The sequence below is a fragment of the Lepidochelys kempii genome, chromosome 13 (genome assembly GCF_965140285.1).
Source record: "Lepidochelys kempii isolate rLepKem1 chromosome 13, rLepKem1.hap1, whole genome shotgun sequence".
Taxonomy (NCBI): Eukaryota; Metazoa; Chordata; order Testudines; family Cheloniidae; genus Lepidochelys; species Lepidochelys kempii.
Genome location: NC_136392.1, coordinates 21,411,022 through 21,434,187, shown reverse-complemented (window position 1 = coordinate 21,434,187; position 23,166 = coordinate 21,411,022). Strand labels below are relative to the sequence as shown.

Genomic DNA, 23,166 nt, shown 5'->3' with positions numbered 1-23,166 from the left:
AAATTATCTCCCTCCGTAACCAAGTCACTTTGTTCACTTTAAAGATCTTGAATAACTGCTAAATGTTATGGTTTAGGTTTTCTTTCTGATCTAATCTGTATATGTCCAACTTTCTGCTACAGTAAACCCTCTTAATCTGGTGCCTGTTAAGGTAAAATAGTTTAGTTTTTGTTTTGTTTTTGACAGTGGGACAATGACTGTTTAAAAAGGCTACACTGCCACAATTACTTGAGCTGTAACATGTATGTGGTGAAAGTTTTCAGTCTAACCTCCAAGGACCCTTTTAGCACCTGAACCAAAATCCGCTTGCTTCAAGTCATTCTTAGAATAATGCTATATCATAGTGTACCAGCCTTCTCTACCCCTCCCTGCCAATGAATGGCGGGGGGGGAGGGGGACGGAAACAACCCCAAACACCATTGTGAATCAAGGAGAATTCCTTACTCCAAGGGATCTAAAGGGAAGATGGATTTATCAAGTCTGTCCAGTTGGGCAATTTTTATACAAGCTATTTTGGAAAATATCTTTTTCCTCTGCTGGTAGGTGCTGGAATTAAAGCGACTGGAGTCTAAAACCAGTCTGTCCACAGAAGAGGTGATAGTTGTGTACACTTCCTTTAATTGCCCCGATGCTGATTAGGGTTGGGAAATCACATCTAGGAACCAGTGGAATTCAATTTCCATGTCCTCTCTGCCTACCTTGGTTTCTGTGATACTCATACCTGAACTGGAATGAGATGACTGAACTTGTTTCAGGCAAGCCAACAAATAGCCATTAGTAATGACTCGCAGCTGCAGTTCACCTGTAAATAGATTGACTGACTGACTGACTGACTGACTGACTTTTATGACCTACAAACAAAATATTTCCTTATCCTGCTACTTCTGAATAATCCAGTATCCCACCCTCTAGCTTTTTTTAACATGAGTGAGTTTGATAGACTTGATTTTATTTTGTCTTTTGATGGAATTTATACTTCAGTGAAATATTCTTTCTGAAGAAAGATTATTTTGGGAGCAGTCCCCATCCTAATCTAATTGCTTGTAGAGATCAGTGCAGATACATCAATTCTGACACTTAAAATGGTATTCACTAAGAGTCAAGGCTACTCTGTGCGTCTGTCCTCTTCATCCTGTACTTCCAGTGTTTGTACACTCCATCCTGGCCTTGCTCCACTTCCGTAGGCAGGTACCTCTCCATCTCTGAGTGAGTTTGCCTAAAGTTCTCTTGCCCCTTTTTTCCCTTAATCCCTACAGAACAGACCGCCGCCTGCTCCCCGCTCACTTCCATCTGCCATCTGGTCTCTGTCACGTGGCAATATTCCAGCCTTCCCACTAAAGCACCCTCCCACAACCTCTTAGTATTAGGAAGTGACAGAAGTGGGAGGGACGTGAACGTTCAGAGGCAGAATTAGTCCCACCGTCCAGAGACACCACTGTTGTTGTACCCCCTGCTGTTGTGCCTGAAAATGAGCCAGTCCTCTCTTCACATCCATCTGCAGACTAGCTCTCTAGGAAAGAGCTTGGGAGCTAGGATTATAGCTACTTCTTTCTTTTTGAGGAGCATTTCTTTGATTTCCTGACCACCTGGGTAGAAGTAGTCGATGGTGTTATCTTTTTCAATAAAACTTTGTAATGAAATCCCATCTTCTCCAGTATATGTGTTTTGTGGTGTTTGCTTCCCGTGATAAGTCACAGAGTTAGTTCTAAATTACACAGAGAGAGTTCCTGTCTAAGCTTGACTCAGGTGTTTACTGGTTGTGGCCCTGCCAATAATTCCAACAGGAGCTGGCCAATAACAAACGTCCGTTTTAAATGGAAAGCAAATGCACTTGGTTGGAAGAGAGTCCTGGTGCGAAGATGGAGAACAGTGCTGTCCCCCCTTTCCTCCCCAGTCAAAAAAATAAATAATCTTGCTGCTCTCTGGGCAAAAAAAGAATAGTTTCAATAGCACAGCCCCAAATAAATATTTTCCAACTTCGGAATTGAGGGAGCTGGCAGACAGTTGATAGGGTTGTGGTGTCACATTTTTTCTGTGTGCCTCTTTGAAAATCAGATGCAATATAAAATAAGTGAGTTCACACAGTTTTATGTACAGCAGTGTTGTAATTGATTTAGTCCATTTGTCACATGTAAATGGGTGGTGGTTTACTTCAGTCATTGCTTTAAGAATCCCTGAGAAAGGTCCTGTGGAATGACACCCCAGCAGTTTCCAAACTGCTTGGGCTTCAAGTTAGTGACTGAATTGAAAAATTACAAGACTGGCACATACTGCCATGGAAATGTGTGATGTATTTTTTTACAACAAGAAATCCCTGCTTGGCAGTTCTGAGACTGTAAATATACCTGCCTAGAATTTGCTGAAAGATTGCTGTAAGGCTTCAGCAGGCTGGGATACTTTGCTGCTTACATGGCTAAAAACTCCTACACAGTTTAAGCTGCAGCACTAAAATCCAGAAATGTCCTGTCACTCTGTGACCCAAAATGTCATAGATTAGGTCATCTTTGCTTGAGCTGTAAGTTTGTTAATGCGGTTTTATGTATTTGATAAGACCTTAGGTTGAGGAGTGTTAGGAAGGGATTTTGAATTAACAGAAGCAAGGAAAGGAGCAGAAGCCAAATGGGGAGTTTGGAATGTTATACATTACTTTATGCCTCTTTATTACAGTACTTGAAGGTACATGTAACAATAGATTAAGTTGAACTTTTGTTGGCTTATTATTTTGTTAGTATTGTTGTGCTATAACTCAATGAATGTTTTGAGGATCTTTGAGCCAGTTTTGGGCAAGAAAAAGAATGATTTTGTGTTTGAAGCACAAGACTCGGGGTATGTCTACACCAGAAACTTAAGTTGACCTATATTAGGTTGACTTACAGCCACCGCAGTAATTGCTATGGTAGCTCATGTCCATGCTACCTTCCCTGAGTCAGTAGTGCACGTCCTCAGTAGGGCCGCTTCCACCGACCTAAGAGGGGCAGTTGGTGGGGAGCTGAGAGCCTGGTCTCTCACCTCCTGGCTGCCTCACAGGCTCCTGATGGGCTGACCCCTCCCTTGCCTACCCATTCCCCTCCAGGAGCAGGGGAGGGATGGGTGGCAGCTGCCTGGGGTTTCTCTGCCTCTCTTCATTCCCCATCAGCCAGGCAACCTTGTCAATTTCAGGCTCCAGAAGCCCTGAAATTGACAAGACAGCCAGTGTTCCCACAGGCTCCAGCTCTCCATAGAAGGGGGGGAGGGGGCAGCTGGGCTCTAGCTGCTCCCCTTTCTTGTCAATTTCACGGCAGGAGCCCTGAAATTGACAAGACAGTCAACAGCCTATATAAGTAAAGCAGCATCTACACAGACACTGCGTCACCCTAACTACACTGACATAAGCCCTACGCCTCTCATGGAGGTAGAATTGTTGTGTTGGGGTAGTAGGGCACTTACATCTGCGGGAACAAGGCTGTAGTGTAGACACAGGAATAATTAGGGGGATAATTAGATTGACCTAAGGTGCCTAACTGTGTAGCGTAGACCAGGCCTAGGTTCCATGCAACAGATTTTCTACCTGATTATAAAAAAGTCACTAAATTGTTGTGCTTCAGTGTCCTCATCTTTAAATTGGGTATAATAGTTGCTTTACAGGGGAGTTGTTAGGATTAATACGTTTGTGAGGACTTTTGAGATCCTGGGACACAAGGCACTATGGAAATGCGGCTATCATCAGAAATCAAATGGAGCTGCTAAACAGTAGGTTTGGCGTTTATTCCATCTATTCTGAATCAAAGTTGGCACAGCATTCTAGTTGATAAATAGATGTCCTGAAGAGAGCTACTTAACCTGTTAGTGGCATTAAGAAGCGTGCACCTAGAATGAGGGGGAGGGAGGGATTTCTTGTGGATGCATTGCATATGTGTTTACTGTAAACAATATAGCATGCAGTTCAACCTGTGAAGCAATCACTGAAGAAACCAACAAAAATTAGGTGGCTCTCTACTTCAAGTCAACAAAATTGTACTTGAAACCTTGGCTACTTTTAAAATCTCCTCTTTGGGACAATGGGATCTTCTACTGGAGGTAGGCTTTAAAAAACAAACAAAAGACCCAAACCCTGTTTTTCCTGTGTTGGGCCATCTATTTGTTTTGGTATTTTTAAAGGACTTTGTTCCAATCGTAGTGCACAGTACCACAAGCACTGGGGGGATTGGGAGAAGGCACTTTTGAAAATAAAATTATTAAACCATTGTATTTGTCTAAACTTCAGCCTCCTGCTATTTGGACTAGCCTTGATCTACATAGCTGGGCTTCCACCTGGGACCTACTACGTGCATATCATGAAATGCTGTCAGAGGCATCTTACTTGTCTAGTCTGTTCTTGAAGGCAGTTGCATGTTTTTGTGCTGTTGTGGACTCTAAAAGAAGAGCTGTTTTCTGCTGCAGAAAACTGAGAGAGAAGGTTCACAGCCTTCCATTGTGGGCTGCTTTTGCCTTGTTCTATGCCAGTCAACCCACTCACCATGTGGATAAGAGTAGTATACTGCAGTTCCTTAAAGGTCTCTTCTCTAGTATTAAATGCTGCTGGAGGCAGTGTGGCCTAACTGTTAGATCCAGGAGGCCAGACTTAATTGTGATTTCATGTTTGTAAAGCGTTTCAAAATTGTTGGAACAAAAGTTCTATATAAATGCAGCTGCTGCTATCTTGAGTTAATTTGTCCCAACGCAATGATGTGTCAAATTAGTACAGTAAGACCTTTCAAAGCTGAGATTTTGTTCCTGTATTTTATTGTGAAGGATACTTTAACAGCAAAATAAATACAAAGCTGCATGAGGGAGCTGATGACTTGACACACAGTTCACTACTCCCAATTTTATTTCTTAATTCCTTTCCTCTTCTGCTTACAGATTCTCACAAACACAAAGATAAACACAAAGACCGAGAACACCGGCACAAAGAGCACAAGAAAGACAAGGAAAAAGACCGGGAAAAGTCTAAGCACAGCAATAGGTGAGGAAAATCAATTGCCAGGTCACTGTTGCCAAAACCTTTGTTCACCCACAGTCAAGGCTTCATAAGAAGAGTTAATGTGGTGATTAATATGCACAGTATTGCTATTTTTAAGTGTTTAAAAGAATGCTCACATATAAGTCATAATCATAGAATATCAGGGTTGGAAGGGACCCCAGAAGGTCATCTAGTCCAACCCCCTGCTCGAAGCAGGACCAATTCCCAGTTAAATCATCCCAGCCAGGGCTTTGTTAAGGTCAGGCTTGACAAAGCCCTGGCTGGGATGATTTAACTGGGAATTGGTCCTGCTTCGAGCAGGGGGTTGGACTAGATGACCTTCTGGGGTCCCTTCCAACCCTGATATTCTATGATTCTATGATTCTAAGTGCAGGTGTTCTTACATGTACAGGTTAATTCACATAATCTTAAAAATGGAGATCAGTGTTAATGTAAATTGGTGTAATAAAAAATCAGTTGAAGAAATAACTACTAACTGCCAAACTGTGCAAACTTTAGCTCAGTACTGTTGATACTTTTGGTTTTTTGTGGTACTGTGTGTGTATTCATTAACAAAAACATTACATTATGCATCTTAGAATTTCAGAAATGTCAGATATTTTGGTGCATTGTGGCCAAGTTCATATTGCAAACTTACTACTTGGTGTTCTTGTGATTATTTTTATTATTTAAGTTTATTTTTTTATAGTAAATATCTTACTACTTCATGTTCTGCTCGTTGCTCACATATTGGCACTGCATCAGTCTGTAGCTTCTCAACTTACTACTTAACACAGTTTCTTTTTGTGCATTCTTGGCTCTACATTTCCAAATGTTTTTCACCTAAATTTAAAACCATCTTTTTTGCGAAGTTAACAAAGCACATGCCCTTCAGTTACATCCTAATGTGTTTTCCATATTTGAAGTTTGAAAGCTCACTTTTATGTTTTGAGCTGCCTTCTCTTGGGGGGGGGGGGGGGAAGTGATTAAGATTTTTTTTTTAAGTGGAAAAATCTTTCACCAATTCTAATTCTCAAACAGCTCATAACTATTGGTTTATATTTTTTTTTTTAAATAGCATTTGGGCAGCTTGAAGTTGAGCAAGTGGAATGGGTAGGTTATAATGGAGATACTGAAAGTGATTACTAGTAGAGACTGCTTCTTGGTCCTCTTGTGGGCGAGAAAAAAATTAAGCTCACATTGGGTCAGATTGATAGCTTTACTCACATTGTATAGGTTTCAGAGTAACAGCCGTGTTAGTCTGTATTCGCAAAAAGAAAAGGAGGACTTGTGGCACCTTAGAGACTAACCAATTTATTAGAGCATAAGCTTTCGTGAGCTACAGCTCACTTCTTCAGATGCATATCGTGGAAACTGCAGCAGGCTTTATATATAGTACCTCACTCCACATGTGTTTCCACTGAAGTCAGTGGGACTACTCATGATATATAGACTGTCTCTTGTGACTACAGGCATCACAGTCTGGCCCATTATGTCTAAAGCCTTCAGCACTCCTGCCTATGTAACTTGCTTGTCCTGAGGGCAATACTTCAAAGCTCTTGTGTCAAAAAAAAAAAAAAAATCAGTGAGTTCTTTAACAGGTACACATGCTGTACTTGCAGCCTGTGGTTTTGAAAAGCCTGGCACATCTGAGTGTGTACAACAAATTCTTGCTAGTTTTGGTGAATGGTTACCTAATATTGTTGACCTACCTCTCCTATGTACAAGTGGTCTGTGAGGCACCTAACTTCCCTTTTGCAGTTCACTTCTCCAGTTTGTGCACACAAGTTGCAGGTACATGTGCTTATGTGCATTTTCAGCCTTTTCAAAATATGTCCCTGAAGGTGAATATATTTGGCCTGTTGTATCAGTCAGTCGTGACTGCAGGCTGATATTCCTGGGATAATAACATTACACTCACATTAAGAACACTTCAGGACTTTTTTTTGAGGAGCAGTTAAAAAACACCACACTCTACCCCTGTCCACACTCAGTCATGCACGGCATAGCAGCTGCTCGCTCTATCAAATAAAATGATTTTTAAAGCAGACATGACTGACTTGTGGAAACAACTGCCTTTTATTATGCAAAGTTTTCTTTCCCAAATTTTCTTATTAGTATTCACCAGTACAATTCCATAATATATACACCGCCTATATAAAACCTTGATTAAATAATAATCCCTGACCTATAAAGTGCGCTCAAAATATGGGGCAGCAGTTTTAGAAGAAGGGGCACAGAGAGATCAGTGTTGAGGAAAACTATTGGGGGAAGATTCATGGAAATAAGAGATTTAAAAGAAGAGGGGGCATGGTGGATGAGAAGTGAGGAGACTTCCAATGGAGACATAACAGAAGGCATGAATCTAAGTGTGGGAGGAGGAGACACAGTAGAAAGGTCAGAGGACTGGGGGGGAATTGAGAAGCAAGATGATGAGTAGGGAGAGAAACCAGTGCAAAGATGTAGAGCTTCTTGGGTGAGGATGAGAAATTTGAATCTGAAGGGATGAAAGTCAGCTAGGGAAGGGGATTCAAGGAAGAGGACAACAGGGTCAGAGCAGTGAGAGCAGAACATATAAAAACTCCTGAAGAAGTTGTAACTTTTTCCTGGAAACAAAAAATTCTTTCATATTGGAATTGTCATAATTTACCTCAAACTATGGTTATTTAAACAATGTTGACACTCTTGGTGATTTCTTTAAGTTTGATTTGGTGACTGGATGTGGACTGGCTGGGGCTCATTTTAAGTACCTTTCATTGTCCCTCTTACTATTACTGTTTTGAATATATCTGGTGCAACAGGTAGGTTTTGAAAATATTATTTTTAGGATAAACAGTCTGTTTAGAGACTGAAGCGGGGGGGGGATGGGACTTATTCCCAGAAACTCATGAAGAAATGCTGCGTTGCAAAATGGCCACCACTTCTCATTTTTCTATATTGGAGTGAAGCCAGGCTGCCCTTAGGGAAGATGGTAACCCTTCTGTTATCAGGATGTGGAAAAGAGCTGGTGAATGGTCCATTTTGGTCAAGGGAAGCCCATGACTTCAGTCCCATTGAGAACCATGGGAGATAGAATTCCCCAAAGAACTCTGAAGTAGTACATATGTGTCTGCCTGTGCTGGAGGAGAAACTTTACCTATGAAGTATAACTGCAAACATAGCTATTAGTATTTTTTTTAAAAAAATCGATTTTAGCTAATGCATGCGATTTCAGTGAGTGTTAAGTATATGGGGAGTTTGAAGAGTGTGTTGCTCTATTATTAAGATCATTAGGGACCAGAAAAGGTCTGACGCCTGGTGTGAAAATTAGAAATGGGTCCTTTAAGAAACTTAACTCAGACTAACAGAATTGCTTATAAATTCTCAGAAAATTCTTTCTGTACTCGGCTAAGTGCTGTAATCTTGTGGAGGACGTGTGTATTTTGTATTTTTCATACATAAGAAGTGGAATACTTTCTTTCAGTGCAAAACTTAAGTCAGCCTTAACTATAGATTTGCCTTTAGCACCTCCATAATGTGTCGTGTATAACACATCAATAGATGTTCCTTTTTCATAAGGGAGATGATGGGGGAGGCGGGGGGCCACAGACTAATCTCCCTGCTCCAAAAGGTACAATTTATAATTGAATGTGTGCAATTAGGAACAATTCCTGGTTGTAGAGGAAGCGGACCTATGCTCTCCATGTCTGTCTGTCTCTAATAATTTGGCAGCTCTATCATCTCTCTTAAACAAGGTTGTTTTATAAACTACTGTCGAGGGCAAAAACATTCCCATGCATAAAAATAATTTCTATGTCTTGTCTTTGTGTGAGTGGGAGGTCGGATCATGGTTCTGAGCTGCCAAGTGATAAGTGCTTTAAAATACCTAAAATAGATAATCATGATCTCATGTGGTAGAAGAGTGCTGGCCTCGTATGCATAACTCTTCAATTTCACTTTCTGGTTTCATCCTCTCCCACTTACTAGATGACAGTTTTATATCCTAACCACTCAAGTACAGATGTAGTAAACTGGGGGAAAATAGCACTCTTGTACATTTCAGGGGTTTTTATTTATTTCTTTGCCCTGTTTAAAAATAAATAAATACAGCAAAGCCTACTTAAGCAAATTCTGTATCAAAGAATAGATCTACGTCAATGTATTGAGTAATACTCAGAAGTCTTTTTGTAAATAAATACCAGATAAAGGAATAATGAATACATTAAATATAGACTTCTTTGCCTGGAAAGGCAAAATGCAGTAAATTAATCTGTGATACATTGAAACCAGGTATTTCAAAGGTCATTTATCAAACAAAAAGACTTGGTAAAATAATGGGCCTTTTTGAATCAGAGCCTTTAACAGAGATCAGTTGTTGTTTTTTAATCTTGAAGTAACAAGAGATTCTTTCTTCCGTGTGTCTTGGGTTTTGTGCATGGAATGCAGGCTTTCTGTAAATTGAAGTCAGCAGAAAACTGGTACTGTGGTGTATGGAGTGAAGAGACTCCCCACCCCCACATTGGCAGTACTGATCCAAATTGTCAGCATGACAAGTGTCGCAGCTTCAGAAAAATCCTCCTCCAGCTTGCATGTTCACTGTGGTTACAAAACGTCTCTTGCTATCTTCTGCGTTTGAACAAATGTTGAGGGTGTAGTAGGGATTATAGACCCAATTCTCAGTGGTGATTTATTGATTTTGTTTTGCCAAAAACAAGAATTGGGATGGGGAGAGGAGCTACTTGTCTCTCATACACAGGTAAATTCAGATAATGGAAAATTCTGGGGCTTCTCCTGTTTTCTTTACCATATTTCATGTGTTGTCTCCCAAGCTATTTATCTAAATGACAGAGGGAAGGAGAAGAGGGAGGAAATCTGGTTGGTCATCTGTAGATGTAGAGGAAAAAGGTCATTTGAAAATTTCCTTGTGCTTGCTGGGGGTAGAGGGGGAGACCAAAAAGGGTTGGCTCCCTCCCTGTGTCCACAATCGACCTTGGGTTGCTATCTGGTGGAAAAACTGACTTCTAGTAGTAAAACTGTTACTTTCCAGTAGTGCCTAGAATATGCATGCTCTGCCTGGTCTCAGTCCCAAAGAGCTTACATACTCATGAGGTTTCATTTTCATCTGTCTCCAACTGATGATTACAGCTCTGGCCTTCTGTTTTATTTCCAAAATACTGTGCTCACTAAGGACCTGATCCATTGTCTGTGGAAGTTCAGCAGGCATGGGATCGGTTTCTCATGAACTGGTAGCTCAGCTGTGTAATTTGGGCCCACACAGGCTTTTGCACCCACTTCTGCTCTGAGGTGGTGCATCTCTAACAATGAGAATACAAAACTGCAGGCCAGCTGAAAACTTGACCTTTGCTAGTACAGTATTTATTGGTCTGAATGAAATCACAGCTTTCTAACAGCATTGCAGTAAGTCAGGCAGTGTAACTTCTGTACTATCCCTGTTGGTTTAAGATTTCTATAAATTGAGAGTTGTCGATTACTTAAGCTTCAGTTGGATTCTGACAGATATCAGTTGTCACACTGAAGTGCTGTTTGCAACTAGTTCTGATGCTTAATAGTAGAAAATACACAGCCGTGCTACTACAAGCTAATTACAGCTGAGCAAATTAGAGGGGAAATAGAGATGCTTCAGATAAAGCATCTTTCCCTGTTTGTGATCTGAAGCTGGGATAGAAAAGGCATTGGAAGGGGAGGAAGAGGATTGTTGATGTACATAAATGGCACCTGGAGAATGCAGTGTTTAAAGTACTCAAAGCTGCTGTGGTTTGAAGAAGGAAGCTGTGTATGTGCACATCTGCCATCCTTTGGAAACACTTTCCACTTCTGGCTTTCCATCTGATCACAGTATAAGCAGCTGCTGCCAGATGCACATTCTCCGCTCCCTCCCCCAATTTTTTTTTTTTAAAAAAAAAACCCTCTATCACATTTTCCTCCAGGCAGCTCAACGAGGGAATACTGCTAGAGTTTTCAAGGAGACAGATTTCTTTTGTGGAACTTAACATTTCCATCATTCTTCCCCTGTCTCCCCAAAACCCTCTGAGATATTGTATTATACAAACCTTCTAAAAGGAGAGACAGGAAACCAAGCTGGTGGTATGCTGTGGGGCACTGGCTGATGTGTGCCTATTACATGAGGTGTTAAATTAATTTCTCTTGTTTCCTCCAAGATATCGGACACATTCCTGCCGCATTCCAAGTGTTGTTGCAGCAAGACTACTGTTTAAGCAGGCCTATTCTTTAACCAGCATTTATCTGGTCTAAGCACAAATGTTGTACCAATATAACTGTGTCTGTTTAGGGAGGGTGACCTTTTTTACTGAAATAATTACACCCATACAGCCTTGTAGTGTGGGTGCATATATGGGTGTATATATATGCTTAGACAGTACAATGTATTCCTGAACAGGAAGGTGGGGGGTTAGCTGTAGTGGTATAAGGCCTTATACTTTGTATTGATCCTCTTCAGTGGGTTTCGCAGTCTGACTTTTGGGTTTTAATCTGGCTAGCTCTGCAGGGAAGGATGCAACTGCGGTGACAAAAGGAAGGATACAAAGGGCTGTAAGGAAATAGGTTACATGTCATAATCCTATGGCTGCATCACATAACATCTTTCTGTAAAGAGGGAAACAAGTAGTGTGTAAAGTCTGAAATGGACAGAAAAGGATTCTCTGATCTTCAAAATGTGACACATCCACCCTAATCGTAGCTTTAGGCATCCTTGTGAGTAGCGTTCCGATGGAAGGCTGAGACCTATTCTGAAGGTTAAGGATGGTGCCTTGGAAGAGATACCATGTTGCCCTCTTCTGTTATAGTTTCCAAACTGTGAAGTGTTTCCCCTGGAGGCTTCCCTAGATATCCTAGCCCAGGGGTTCTCAAATTTCATTGAACCGTGATCTTGTTCTGACAGAATTACTACATGACCCTGGGTAGGGGGCGAGGGGCCAGAGCCCGAGCCCCACCTCTCTGGGTGGAGGTGGAGCTTGTGCTTCAGATTCAGCCCTGGGTCCCAACAAGTCTAATGCTGACCCTGGTGACCCAATTAAAATGGGGTCTCAATCCACAGTTTGAGAACTGCTGTCCTAGCCTGATAAACACGTGCCAGGCCAATGTCATTCTGTTCTCTGGCTGAAATAGGTACGTTTGGGGAAACTATGTGCCTCTTGTTACTGTTGCTAGGATTACTGGCTGAAGTCTACAACACCAGCATGTTCCCAAGCGAAACACATCGGCACTGGCATAAATCAGGCTCTTCAGGTAGGCAGGATGGCATGAGCCTGCTTTTGCTATTTAGTGCATCAGATTTCAGACCCACTTGTCTGTCTGTAAAGTCAGAGCTGTGTTTTGGTGCCCAGAGAATGTGTAGGTGTGGCAAACAATCTGTTTATGAATGGGAGAAAGAAATACATTTTCCTTCTTGCCTCAGAACAAGTAGCAGATGGAATTTTGTTTTATTGGGGAAGCTTCTGTTAGCCTTATAATGGGAAGAAAGGTTGTGGTGGTGGTGGGAATCTCAGAATTCACCACCTATATCACTGTTACTTAGAAATGGGTTTTGCAGGCTAACGCTCAAGATGCTTAGGATCTTTGAGCCTTCCCTCCCCATGCTGCTTCATGCTCTGAAGAGCAATGAGAGGCAACTGTTAAAGGTGTTGGAGGGTAAGAAGTAAGTTGCCTTGCCAAAAAGCAAAGGGAGGAAAGGGGTAGTCTTAGGGTAAAGACCCAGGCCTGAAGGTCAGAAGCTGAGAGACCTATTTCTGGCTCCACCGGTGATGTTTCATAGATACTAAGGCCAGAAGGGACCATTATGATAGTCTAGTCCGACCTCCTGCACAACGCAGGCCACAGAATCTCACCCACCCACTCCTGCGAAAAACCTCTCACCTATGTCTGAGCTATTGAAGTCCTCAAATCGTGGTTTAAAGACTTCAAGGAGCAGAGAATCCTCCAGCAAGTGACCCGTGCCCCATGCTACAGAGGAAGGCGAAAAACCTCCAGGGCCTCTTCCAGTCTGCCCTGGAAGAAAATTCCTTCTCGACCTCAGATATGGCGATCAGCTAAACCCTGAGCATATGGGCAAGATTCACCAGCCAGATACTACAGAAAATTCTTTCCTGAGTAACTCAGATCCCACCCCATCTAACATCCCATCACAGGCCATTAGGCCTATTTACCATGAATATTTACAGATCAATTCATTACCAAAATCATGTTATCCCATCATACCATCTCCTCCATAAACTTATCGAGTTTAATCTTAAAGCCAGATAGATCTTTTGCCCCCCACTGCTTCCCTTGGAAGGCTATTCCAAAACTTCACTCCTCTGATGGTTAGAAACCTTTGTCTAATTTCAAGTCTAAACTTCCCAATGACCAGTTTATATCCATTTATTCTTGTGTCCACATTGGTACTGAGCTTAAATAATTCCTCTCCCTCTCCGGTATTTATCCCTCTGATATATTTATAGAGAGCAATCATATCTCCCCTCAACCTTCTTTTAGTTAGGCTAAACAAGCCAAGCTCCTTGAGTCTCCTTTCGTAAGACAAGTTTTCCATTCCTCGGATCATCCTAGTAGCCCTTTTCTGTACCTGTTCCAGTTTGAATTCATCCTTCTTAAACATGGGAGACCAGAACTGCACACAGTGTTCCAGGTGAGGTCTCACTAGTGCCTTGTATAACGGTACTAAAACCTCCTTATCTCTACTGGAAATACCTCGCCTGATGCATCCCAAGACCACATTAGCTTTTTTCACGGCCATATCACATTGGCAGCTCATGGTCATCCTATGATCAACCAATACTCCAAGGTCCTTCTCCTCCTCCGTTACCTCTAATTGATGCGTCCCCAGCTTATAATTAAAATTCTTGTTATTAATCCCTAAATGCATAACCTTACACTTCTCACTATTAAATTGCATCCTATTACTATTACTCCAGTTTACAAGGTCATCCAGATCCTCCTGTATGATATCCTGGTCCTTCTCTAAACTGGCAATACCTCCCAGCTTTGTATCATCCGCAAACTTTGTTAGCACACTCCCGCTTTTTGTGCCGAGGTCAGTAATAAAAAGATTGATCCCAAAACTGATCCTTGAGGAACTCCGCTGGTAACCTCCCTCCAGCCTGACAGTTCAGCTTTCAGTAGGACCCGTTGTAGTCTCCCCTTTTAACCAATTCCTTATCCACCTTTCAGTTTTCATATTGATTCCCATCTTTTCCAATTTAACTAATAATTCCCCATGTTGTCTAAAAAATCTGTTACTTTCTCAAAGAAGGAGATCAGGTTGGTTTGGCACGATCTACCTTTTGTAAAACCATGTTGTATTTTGTCCCATTTACCATTGACTTCAATGTCCTTAACTACTTTCTCCTTCATACTACAGATGTCAAACTAACAGGCCTGTAGTTACCTGGATCACATTTTTTCCCTTTCTTAAAAATAGGAACTGTGTTAGCAATTGTCCAATCATATGGTACAACCCCTGAGTTTACAGATTCATTAAAAATTCTTGCTAATGAGCTTGCAATTTCAGGTGCCAATTCCTTTAATATTCTTGGATGAAGATTATCTGGGCCCCCCGATTTAGTCCCATTAAGCTGTTTGAGTTTCGCTTCTACCTAGGATATGGTAATATCTACCTCCATATCCTCATTCCCAATTGTCATGCTATCATTATCCCAGAGATCCTCTTTAGCCTTATTAAAGACTGAGGCAAAGTATTTGTTTAGATATTGGGCCATGCCTAGATTATCCTTGACCTCCACTCCATCCTCGGTGTTTAGCGGTCCCACTTCTTCTTTCTTTGTTTTCTTCTTATTTATATGGCTATAGAACCTTTTGCTATTGGTTTTAATTCCCTTTGCACGGTTCAACTCTACTTGACTTTTAGCCTGTCTCACTTTATCCCTACATGTTCTGACCTCAATAAGGTAGCTTTCCTTGCTGATCCCTCCCATCTTCCACTCCCAGGATGCTTTCTGCTTTTTCTTAATCACCTCTCTGAGATGCTTGCTCATCCAGCTTGGTCTACAACTCCTCCCTATGAATTTTTTCCCCTTTCTTGGAATGCAGGCTTCCAATAGCTTCTGCATCTTTGATTTAAAGTAATCCCAGGCCTCCTCTGCCTTTAGATCCATAAATTCTTCAGTCCAATCCACTTCCCTAACTAATTTCCTTAATGTTGTATTTGGCAAATAACAAGTCACTCAAACCAACATTTTCAAGAGTTGCAACTGATTTATTTTGGGGTACCTCAATTTTTGGTTTCCCAGCTGCAGACCTTGGGCACAACAGAAGTGGAAGCCGTAAGTGTCTAGCGCTTCTGAAAATGAGGCCTACAGGTATGGGGTCTCAAATTTGGCACCCAGAAGCAGTGTGATACTCTTGAAAATATTGACATTTAATTTCTGATCCTTTGCCTCTTGTGAAATAGGGACAACACCATTTCCCTATCTCACGGAACTAAATCATTGTTGTTTAAAGTGCATTGAGATTCATAGATACAAACTGCTGTAAAAGCTGTTGTAGTATTTGGATGAATTTAGTAAGCCATGCAATTGCAGGTGGGATTTTAAAAACAAACCCATAGAAGAATGCGGGGTGACTAGAATTTGGTGGTCAGAAAATAGAACAATGTAGACTTGCAGACACAAGTCTAGGTTGAAGCCCTACTGTGGGAGGTAAATAGCTGTATTACCTTTCTCACCCGACTGGCACCTCCACATGCATCTGTCTTCTAAACCCACAAGGCATCTGTTGCAATAGTTTTCTGCTGTTCTACTTGGGCGGTTCCTTAATCATCCCTCTCTTGCACTTTTATAATTATGAAATTTAAGCTTACGAACAATGTGAGAATCATCAGCTTGTCGTCTTTTTCATTTTCCCTCTAGGATACCGAAGCTGGGAAATGTATCTGAGGTAACAACACAAGTGTAGCAGTAGCAGGCATCCAGTTGACTTTTCAAATTCAGTTCGGGGTTCTGTGTGCGCTGCTGTCGTGATCACATAGCGTATACAATGTAATCTGCAGTATGTGGTCTTTAAGTCTGTACTAACAGACAATCCTTGGTATGGCATATCTGTTTATGGCACTCTAGAAATGCTTAATCTCCTTCAGTGTTTAGGCACTCTTGTACGCTGTTCCACTAGTCTAATCCTGTCACTAGAGAGAGAAATGGAAACGGACTTCTATCTGGAGACTTCATAGTGAGATGCTTGTATTGAATTAGTGAGATGGCCACCTCCTGCTAGTGTAATATAAGCTTTTCATTCTTACTGTTTTGAACCAGCAAAGGGAGAGGCTGTCCTAATGCAGTGACAATTTCCCAGTGCTCGGCACTGTACTGTGTGCAGTAGATTCAAAATCCATTTAAATGTTGCTTGGCGTAAAGTGAATGCCCTCAGAACTGGGATCTTCCTCCTTAACTGCTTGGATTTGGAGACAGAGGCGCATATTACAATATGGCACTTTGAGCCTGGTCCTCTGGCTAGACCTTTATCAAGTGCAACTCCTGACGAGTCCATGGGAGTTGTATGCGTACAGGCTGCAGGATGAGGTTGAAGTCAGGTTTTTCTCTGCAGTCCTACAGGTGTGATCAAATTGGTATATTGTAACTTTAGATGCTCATCTCTTAATCACTCACAACCTTTCTGGGTGCAGAATAACAGTCGTCATGTCTTTTTGTAGTGTTTAGACTTGCAGCCCGATTTCTGCATGTCCCTATTTGTTTAGGTAGTAACAAAGGAGAACTGGAGAACTTGTGTCTCCAAAATGCTCCCTCCCATCTTGCATTCTAGACGTGACTTTTTCCAGTGTGTCACCATTCAGTGTCTTTACTTGCACTTGAGTGTTAAATGACTGAAATAAGGAAGCTGCGTACGTTTTCATAAAGCTTTGTATTATTAGTTTTTTGTTATTTGTATTGTAGTGCCCAGGACCCCCACTGTTTAGTCGCTGTACGAACACAGAACAAAAAGATAGCCCCTGCCCCAAACAAGCTTACAGTTGAAGTGTCCATGAAGAGATGACAGATGGATATGGACAGATTGATGAGGGAGTACCAGCAAACGGTGAGACCGTATTAGCCAGTAGGATAGGCTGTTGTCTCAGCACACCAGCAGCACAACCTTTATCAAGATTTTTGTAAGCAAAGGAAAGTTTTTAAGGAGGGATTTGAAGGAAAACCATGAATGGCTTTGTGGATGTTTATGGAGAGCTCCTCCCTATGTGAAGGGCAGCATGGAAGAAAAGTACAAAGATGCATGTTTGAAAATTTAACAAATGGGCAGTGAAGGCTGGTATCTTAAGCTGATCACAGGTGGGAGCTGACTTTTCAATACTGAACGAGATCTAAATAGTGTGTGGATAGGCTGTGAAGGACCTTGAAAGTGAAGTAGCTTATGTTTGATACACAGCTTAGAGTATGTCTACACTACGAAATCAGGTCGAATTTATAGAAGTCGGTTTTTTAGAAATCGTTTTTATATATTCGGGTGTGTGTGTCCCCACAGAAAATGCTCTAAGTGCATTAAGTGCATTAACTCGGCGGAGTGCTTCCACAGTACCGAGGCTAGAGTCGACTTCCGGAGCGTTGCACTGTGGATAGCTATCACACAGTTCCCGCAGTCTCCACTGCCCATTGGAATTCTGGGTTGAGATCCCAATGCCTGATGGGGCTAAAACATTGTTGCGGGTGGTTCTGGGTACATATCGTCAGGCCCCGTTCCCTCCCTTCCTCCGTGAAAGCAAGGGCAGACAATCGTTTCGCGCCTTTTTCCTGAGTTACCTGTGCAGACGCCATACCACGGCAAGCATGGAGCCCGCTCAGCTCACTGTCACCGTATGTCTCCTGGGTGCTGGCAGACGCAGTACTGCATTGCTACACAGCAGTAGCAACCCATTGCCTTGTGGCAGCAGACGGTGCAATAGGACTGGTAGTCATCATAGTCATGTCCAAGGTGCTCCTGGTCGCCTGTGTGAGGTCAATCAGGAGCGCCTGGGCAGACATGGGTGCAGGGACTAAATTTGGAGTGACTTGATGAAGTCATTCTCTTTAGTCCTGCAGTCAGTCCTATTGAACCATCTTATGGTGAGCAGGCAGGTGATACGGATTGCTAGCAGTCCTATTGTACCATCTTCTGCCGAGCAGCCATGAGATGTGGATGGCTTGCAGTCCTTCTGAACCGTCTGCTGCCAGCCAAAGATGTAAAAGATAGATGGAGTGTATCAAAACAAGAAATAGACCAGATTTGTTTTGTACTCATTTGCAAACCCCCCCCCCCCACCCCAGCTCCCGTCTAGGGGGCTCATTTCCTCTTGGTCACACTGCAGTCACTCACAGAGAAGGCGCAGCGAGGTAAATCTAGTCATGTATCAATCAGAGGCCAGACTAACCTCCTTGTTCCAATAAGAACAATAACTTAGGTGCACCATTTCTTATTGGAACCCTCCGTGAAGTCTGCCTGAAATACTCCTTGATGTAAAGCCACCCCCTTTGTTGATTTTAGCTCCCTGTAAGCCAACCCTGTAAGCCATGTCGTCAGTCGCCCCTCCCTGCATCAGAGCAACGGCAAACAACTGTGCATCTGAATTGAGAGTGCTGTCCATTTAAGTCGAAATAAAGGGCTTCATCGTGTGGACAGGTGCAGGTTTACATCGATTTAACGCTGCTAAATTCGACCTAAAGTCCTAGTGTAGACCAGGGTTTAGTACCAAGGAGTGATGGAAAGTGTTTCTTTAAGGCCAGGGATCTTTCTAAGTTAAACCAATGAAGAATAAACAGTGATAAAAGAGAGAGTGCGTTATGGGAGTTGTAGTCCTGATGGAACTGAGTCTGTAAACTGTCAGGACAGGCAAGACACTTGGTGTTTCACCATCCCCAGCATGAAAGGGAATCCAGTTATTCTTCTTCGAGTGATTGCTCATGTGTATTCCACAAAAGTGTGTGTGCTCACCACGTGCACCGGTGCCAGAAGTTTTTCCCCTAGCAGTACCCGTAGGGGGGGAGTGCCCCCTGTGACCCCTGGAGTGGCGCCTGCCTGGTGCAGTATAAGGGGAGCTGCACGCTCCCCCCACCCTCAGTTCCTTCTTGCCGCCAGTGAAGGTGCTTCGGAACTACTCTGGTCCGGCTTTGCTGTGGCTCGATCCCCAGTACTCTTAGTTCGTTCAGTGTTAGTACCTGTAGTTAGTTAGCTGTTTAGTTAGTTTAGTCAATCAGCAAGCCCAGGCCAGGGCATGCCCCGTGCCCGGGGTTTAAGTCGTGCGGCCCTTATAGGCGTTCTATGTCAAGAAGTGACGCACAGGCAGACTGTTTGCACTGTTTGGGAGAAACCGATATCAGCGAAAGGTGCAAGATTTGCAAGTCGTTTAAGCCTCGGACCAAAAGAGAAAGGGACATTAGGCTCCGGGCCATCCTGATGGAGTCGGCGCTGACCCTGACTCCAGCATGCATCTCCGAACCAGTCCCTGGCATGGTGGCGTTGGTACACGGCAACCCTCCGGACCCATCGACCAGTTCACACTGCTCCCCATTCATGGCCAAGAGGGCCAGGAAGACTCCCTCTTCGCAGCGGCACAGAGGGAAATCTGGGACAGAGGCTAGACCCATGTTGGGCCGTCCTCACTCCGCACTGGGCTCCAGGCCTTCGACTCACATTGAGCGGAGTACCCCAGCCCCTTCAGAACAGGCCTGTCCAGATGTCCGGATGCCTTCCACGCCTGAAGCCCTCCAGGCGGCCCGGGACGTTATGTCCATACCAGTGCCAAGAGCACCTCCAAGGTCGGCCCCACGCTCCAGAGGCAAGCCACCGCTGGATCTCCGCAGTCGCCTCCGGCTCGGTATCGGTCTCTGTGGGGGGAACGTTCCCGAAGCCGTTCGCTACCCAGCGACTGCTCAGGGCAGAGTCCAGATGGATTGCCCTTGACACCTACCAGACTGTTGGCTGGGTTCCGTCCAGCCAGGATTCTCGGCATCGCTCATCCTCAAGGAGCAATCGTTGACGGGACCGCGGCAGGCACCGCCAACGGTCCTTGTCTCGGAGGGGGGGACCGCCGGTCACAGCATGGTTGTTGACACCGTTTCCACTCGGCCTCCCGCTCCAAGTCTCGCTGTCACGGGTCTGCCCGTTGAGGCTGTTTGCGGAGCAGCTGCTACCATTGGTACTGGTCCTCCATGTCGAGATCGCGGTCCCGTGGCCAATGTAGATCCTGGCACCACCGCTCCTCCCGGTCCAGCAGATCGTACGCCAGCCTGGCCTCCATTCGTAGCCGTCCTTCAATGGGCCAAGCCAAACAGCCAGCCCCGCCGGTGGTGTAGCAGGTGCAGTGGCACCGAGCGTTGTGGCCAGCCCAATGGTACCAATGGGCACCGTGGCCTCTGGCACAGTCCCCAGTGGGAGCTTGCTCGATGGCCAGAGCTTTGGAAGCACCATCAGCCTCCCCCTCCAGACCCCCAAGGAAGGAGTCGGTGGGACGTGCATCCTCGGCACCATTCCCGGAGTCTGACCAGGTGGTGGACCCTCCAGTGCCGGCCGATACCCAGAGCATTGCACTGGCCTCCTCGCCCCGCCCGGGAGGAGGTGATTGTGGTCCCGCCCCCCTCCACCCCGCAGGAGGACTTCAGGGCCCATCAAGAACTCTTAAAGAGGGTGGCAGCAAGCCTCCATCTCCAGGCAGAGGAGATGGAAGAGCCCTCAGACTCCCTGTTTAACATGCTGTCCTCGTCGGCATGAGTAGGGTGGCCTTGCCTCTCCATTAAGGGGTGGCTAAAATTTAAAATGCCCTGTGGCAGACACCAGCCTCCAATTGCAGGCTTCCAGTAGCGCAATGGAAAGGAGTTAAAGGCACTAGTGGAGGAGGGGGCAGCGGCCACTAGGGCATCCCTACAGGCAGCCTCGGATGCTGAAGATATGGCCGCACGATCTATGGCCTCCGCGGCGTCCATGAGATGGGTGCCATGGCTCCTGCTCTCTGGGCTTTCCAGCGAGGTGCAGTCCTCCCTGCAGGATCTCCCATTTGACAGGAAAGCCCTGTTTACGGAGGAGACAGATACAAGGCTGAACGGCATGAAAGACTCCCTCACGACCCTCCAGACTCTGGGCCTATATGTACCAGCTCCGGCAAGACCTAAGTTCAAGGCGCAGCAGACTCCTGCCCAGGCCACCCTCCCGAAGTATGAGGCCGCCCACAAGAAACAGCGGGACTATAAGAGATGCCTTAGAGGCCGTCTCGGCCGGCCCCCCAGCCTGGCTCCTCTAAGGGCAAGCAGGCAGTCTTCATCAGGGATCCACTCTCAATAAAGCTCCCTTTCTCCAACCGGTTGTGTGCTTTCCTCCCAGAATGGTCGCGGCTAACCTCGGACCGATGGGTCCTCAGCACCATCTCCCAGGGTTATGCCTTCCAGTTTACTTCCTCTCTGCCCAACCACCCGCCGTCCCGTCCCTATTGGAGGACCCCTCGCGTGAGGCTCTGCTCAAGCAGGAGGTGGGGTGGCTCCTAGGACTAGGAGCGGCAGAGGCGGTGCCCAAGGAGTTCATGGGCAAGGGGTATTACTACGGATACTTCCTTATCCCAAAGGGCAGCTCAGACCCATCCTGGACCTGCGAGGTCTGAACCAGTACATGGTGAAACTCAAGTTCCTCATGGTTTCCCTAGCCTCCATCATCCCCTCCCTGGATCCCGGGGACTGGTATGCTGCCCTCGATCTGTGGGACGCATACTTCCACATCCCCATATTCAAGGGGCACAGGCCATTCCTCCGTTTCATGGTGGGAAAGAATCACTACCAATTCACGGTCTTTCCGTTTGGTCTGTCCACTGCCCCCAGAGTGTTTATGAAATGCATGACGGTGGTAGTGGCCTACCTCAGGCGGCGGGGGGGATCCAGATTTTTTTCCCTATCTGGACGATTGGCTGGTCAAGGGCACCTCCTGTCCACATGCACCGCCTTGGGCCTGTTGGTAAACAGCATCAAATCCATGTTAGTCCCGGTCCAATGCATAGAGTTTATTGGGGCACTCCTGGACACAGCTTCGGCCACAGCCTCTCTTCCTCCAGACAGATTCAAGACCCTGAAAGGTCTCATCGACTCGTTTCAAAATTCCCAGTGACAACAGCCAGGGCTTGCCTGCAGCTCTTGGGTCACAAGTCGGCGTGCACATACGTGGTCCGTCACGCCAGACTCAGGATGAGGCCCCTCCAACTCTGGTTGGCCTCGAAGTTCTCCCAGGCCCCAGACAGGATGGACAAAGTCCTCACCGTGCCGGACTCTGTGATCACCTCCCTACGGTGGTGGTCCGCCCCAAACAACATGCTCCAAGGGGTCCTGTTCAGGTACAGTGCCCCGTCGTTGGAGCTGGTGTCCCCAACGTTGGACCTGGGTTGGGGGACCCATGTAGGGAACTTTCAGACCCAAGGCCTGTGGTCAGCCCAAGACCTGACCCTACATATAAATGTCAAGGAACTCAGGGCGGTGTGGCTGGCGTGTATGGCCTTCCACTCACACCTGGAGGGCAAGGTAGTCAGGGTCCTCACGGACAACACTTCCTCGATGTTCTATATCAACAGACAACGCGGGGCCCGATCCTCTGCCATGAAGCCCTCAGGCTGTGGGACTTCTGTATAGCCCACAACATCCACCTGAGGGCCTTCCACCTACTGGGTGCCCGGAACGAGAGAGCGGATCACTTGAGCAGGGACTTTTCCTTGCAACACAAGTGGTCCCTCCACCCGGAAGTGGACCACCGGCTCTTCCGAAGGTGGGGAACTCCGCCGGTTCTGCTGAGTCGCGAATAGTTCCACCTGGGATGTACCCGGTTCTGCTCTGGGGGGGGCCTGTGGAGGGGAGGCGATCTATGATTCCTTTATCCTGTCTTGGTCAGGCCAGCTTCTCTACGCCTTCCCCCCCATTCCCTCTAATCAGCAGGGTCCTGGAGAAGATAAAGACAGACAAGGCCCAGGTCATCCTGATTACTCTGGAATGGCCCAGGCAACATTGGTATGGGACCCTCACGGGCCTGGCGGTAGCTCTGCCGTGGCTGTTGCCGCTCCACCCGGACCCGCTCTCTCAGGACCAGGCTCGCCTCCTCCATCCCAAGCTAGCGGCTCTTCACCTCATGGTGTGGCTGCTCAGTGGTTAGGCGGAGAGGAGAGAACATGCTCAGAACAGGTTCAGTGCGTCCTCCTTGACACCCTCCAC

At 45.2% G+C, this 23,166-nt stretch overlaps 1 protein-coding gene across 2 annotated transcripts in view; it reads left to right on the top strand.

Moving 5' to 3' along the window:
• The window catches only part of TOP1 (DNA topoisomerase I), an 88,351-nt gene that overhangs the window by 25,641 nt on the left and 39,544 nt on the right, over nucleotides 1–23,166 (top strand). For both annotated transcript variants that reach the window (XR_012154700.1, XM_073309736.1), the window contains exon 3: nucleotides 4,882–4,984. Coding sequence is in view for 1 of the 2 variants with exons in the window: in XM_073309736.1 (XP_073165837.1) it covers nucleotides 4,882–4,984 (103 nt within the window). In the remaining variant the exon portion in view is untranslated. The remainder of the gene's footprint in view (nucleotides 1–4,881; nucleotides 4,985–23,166) is intronic.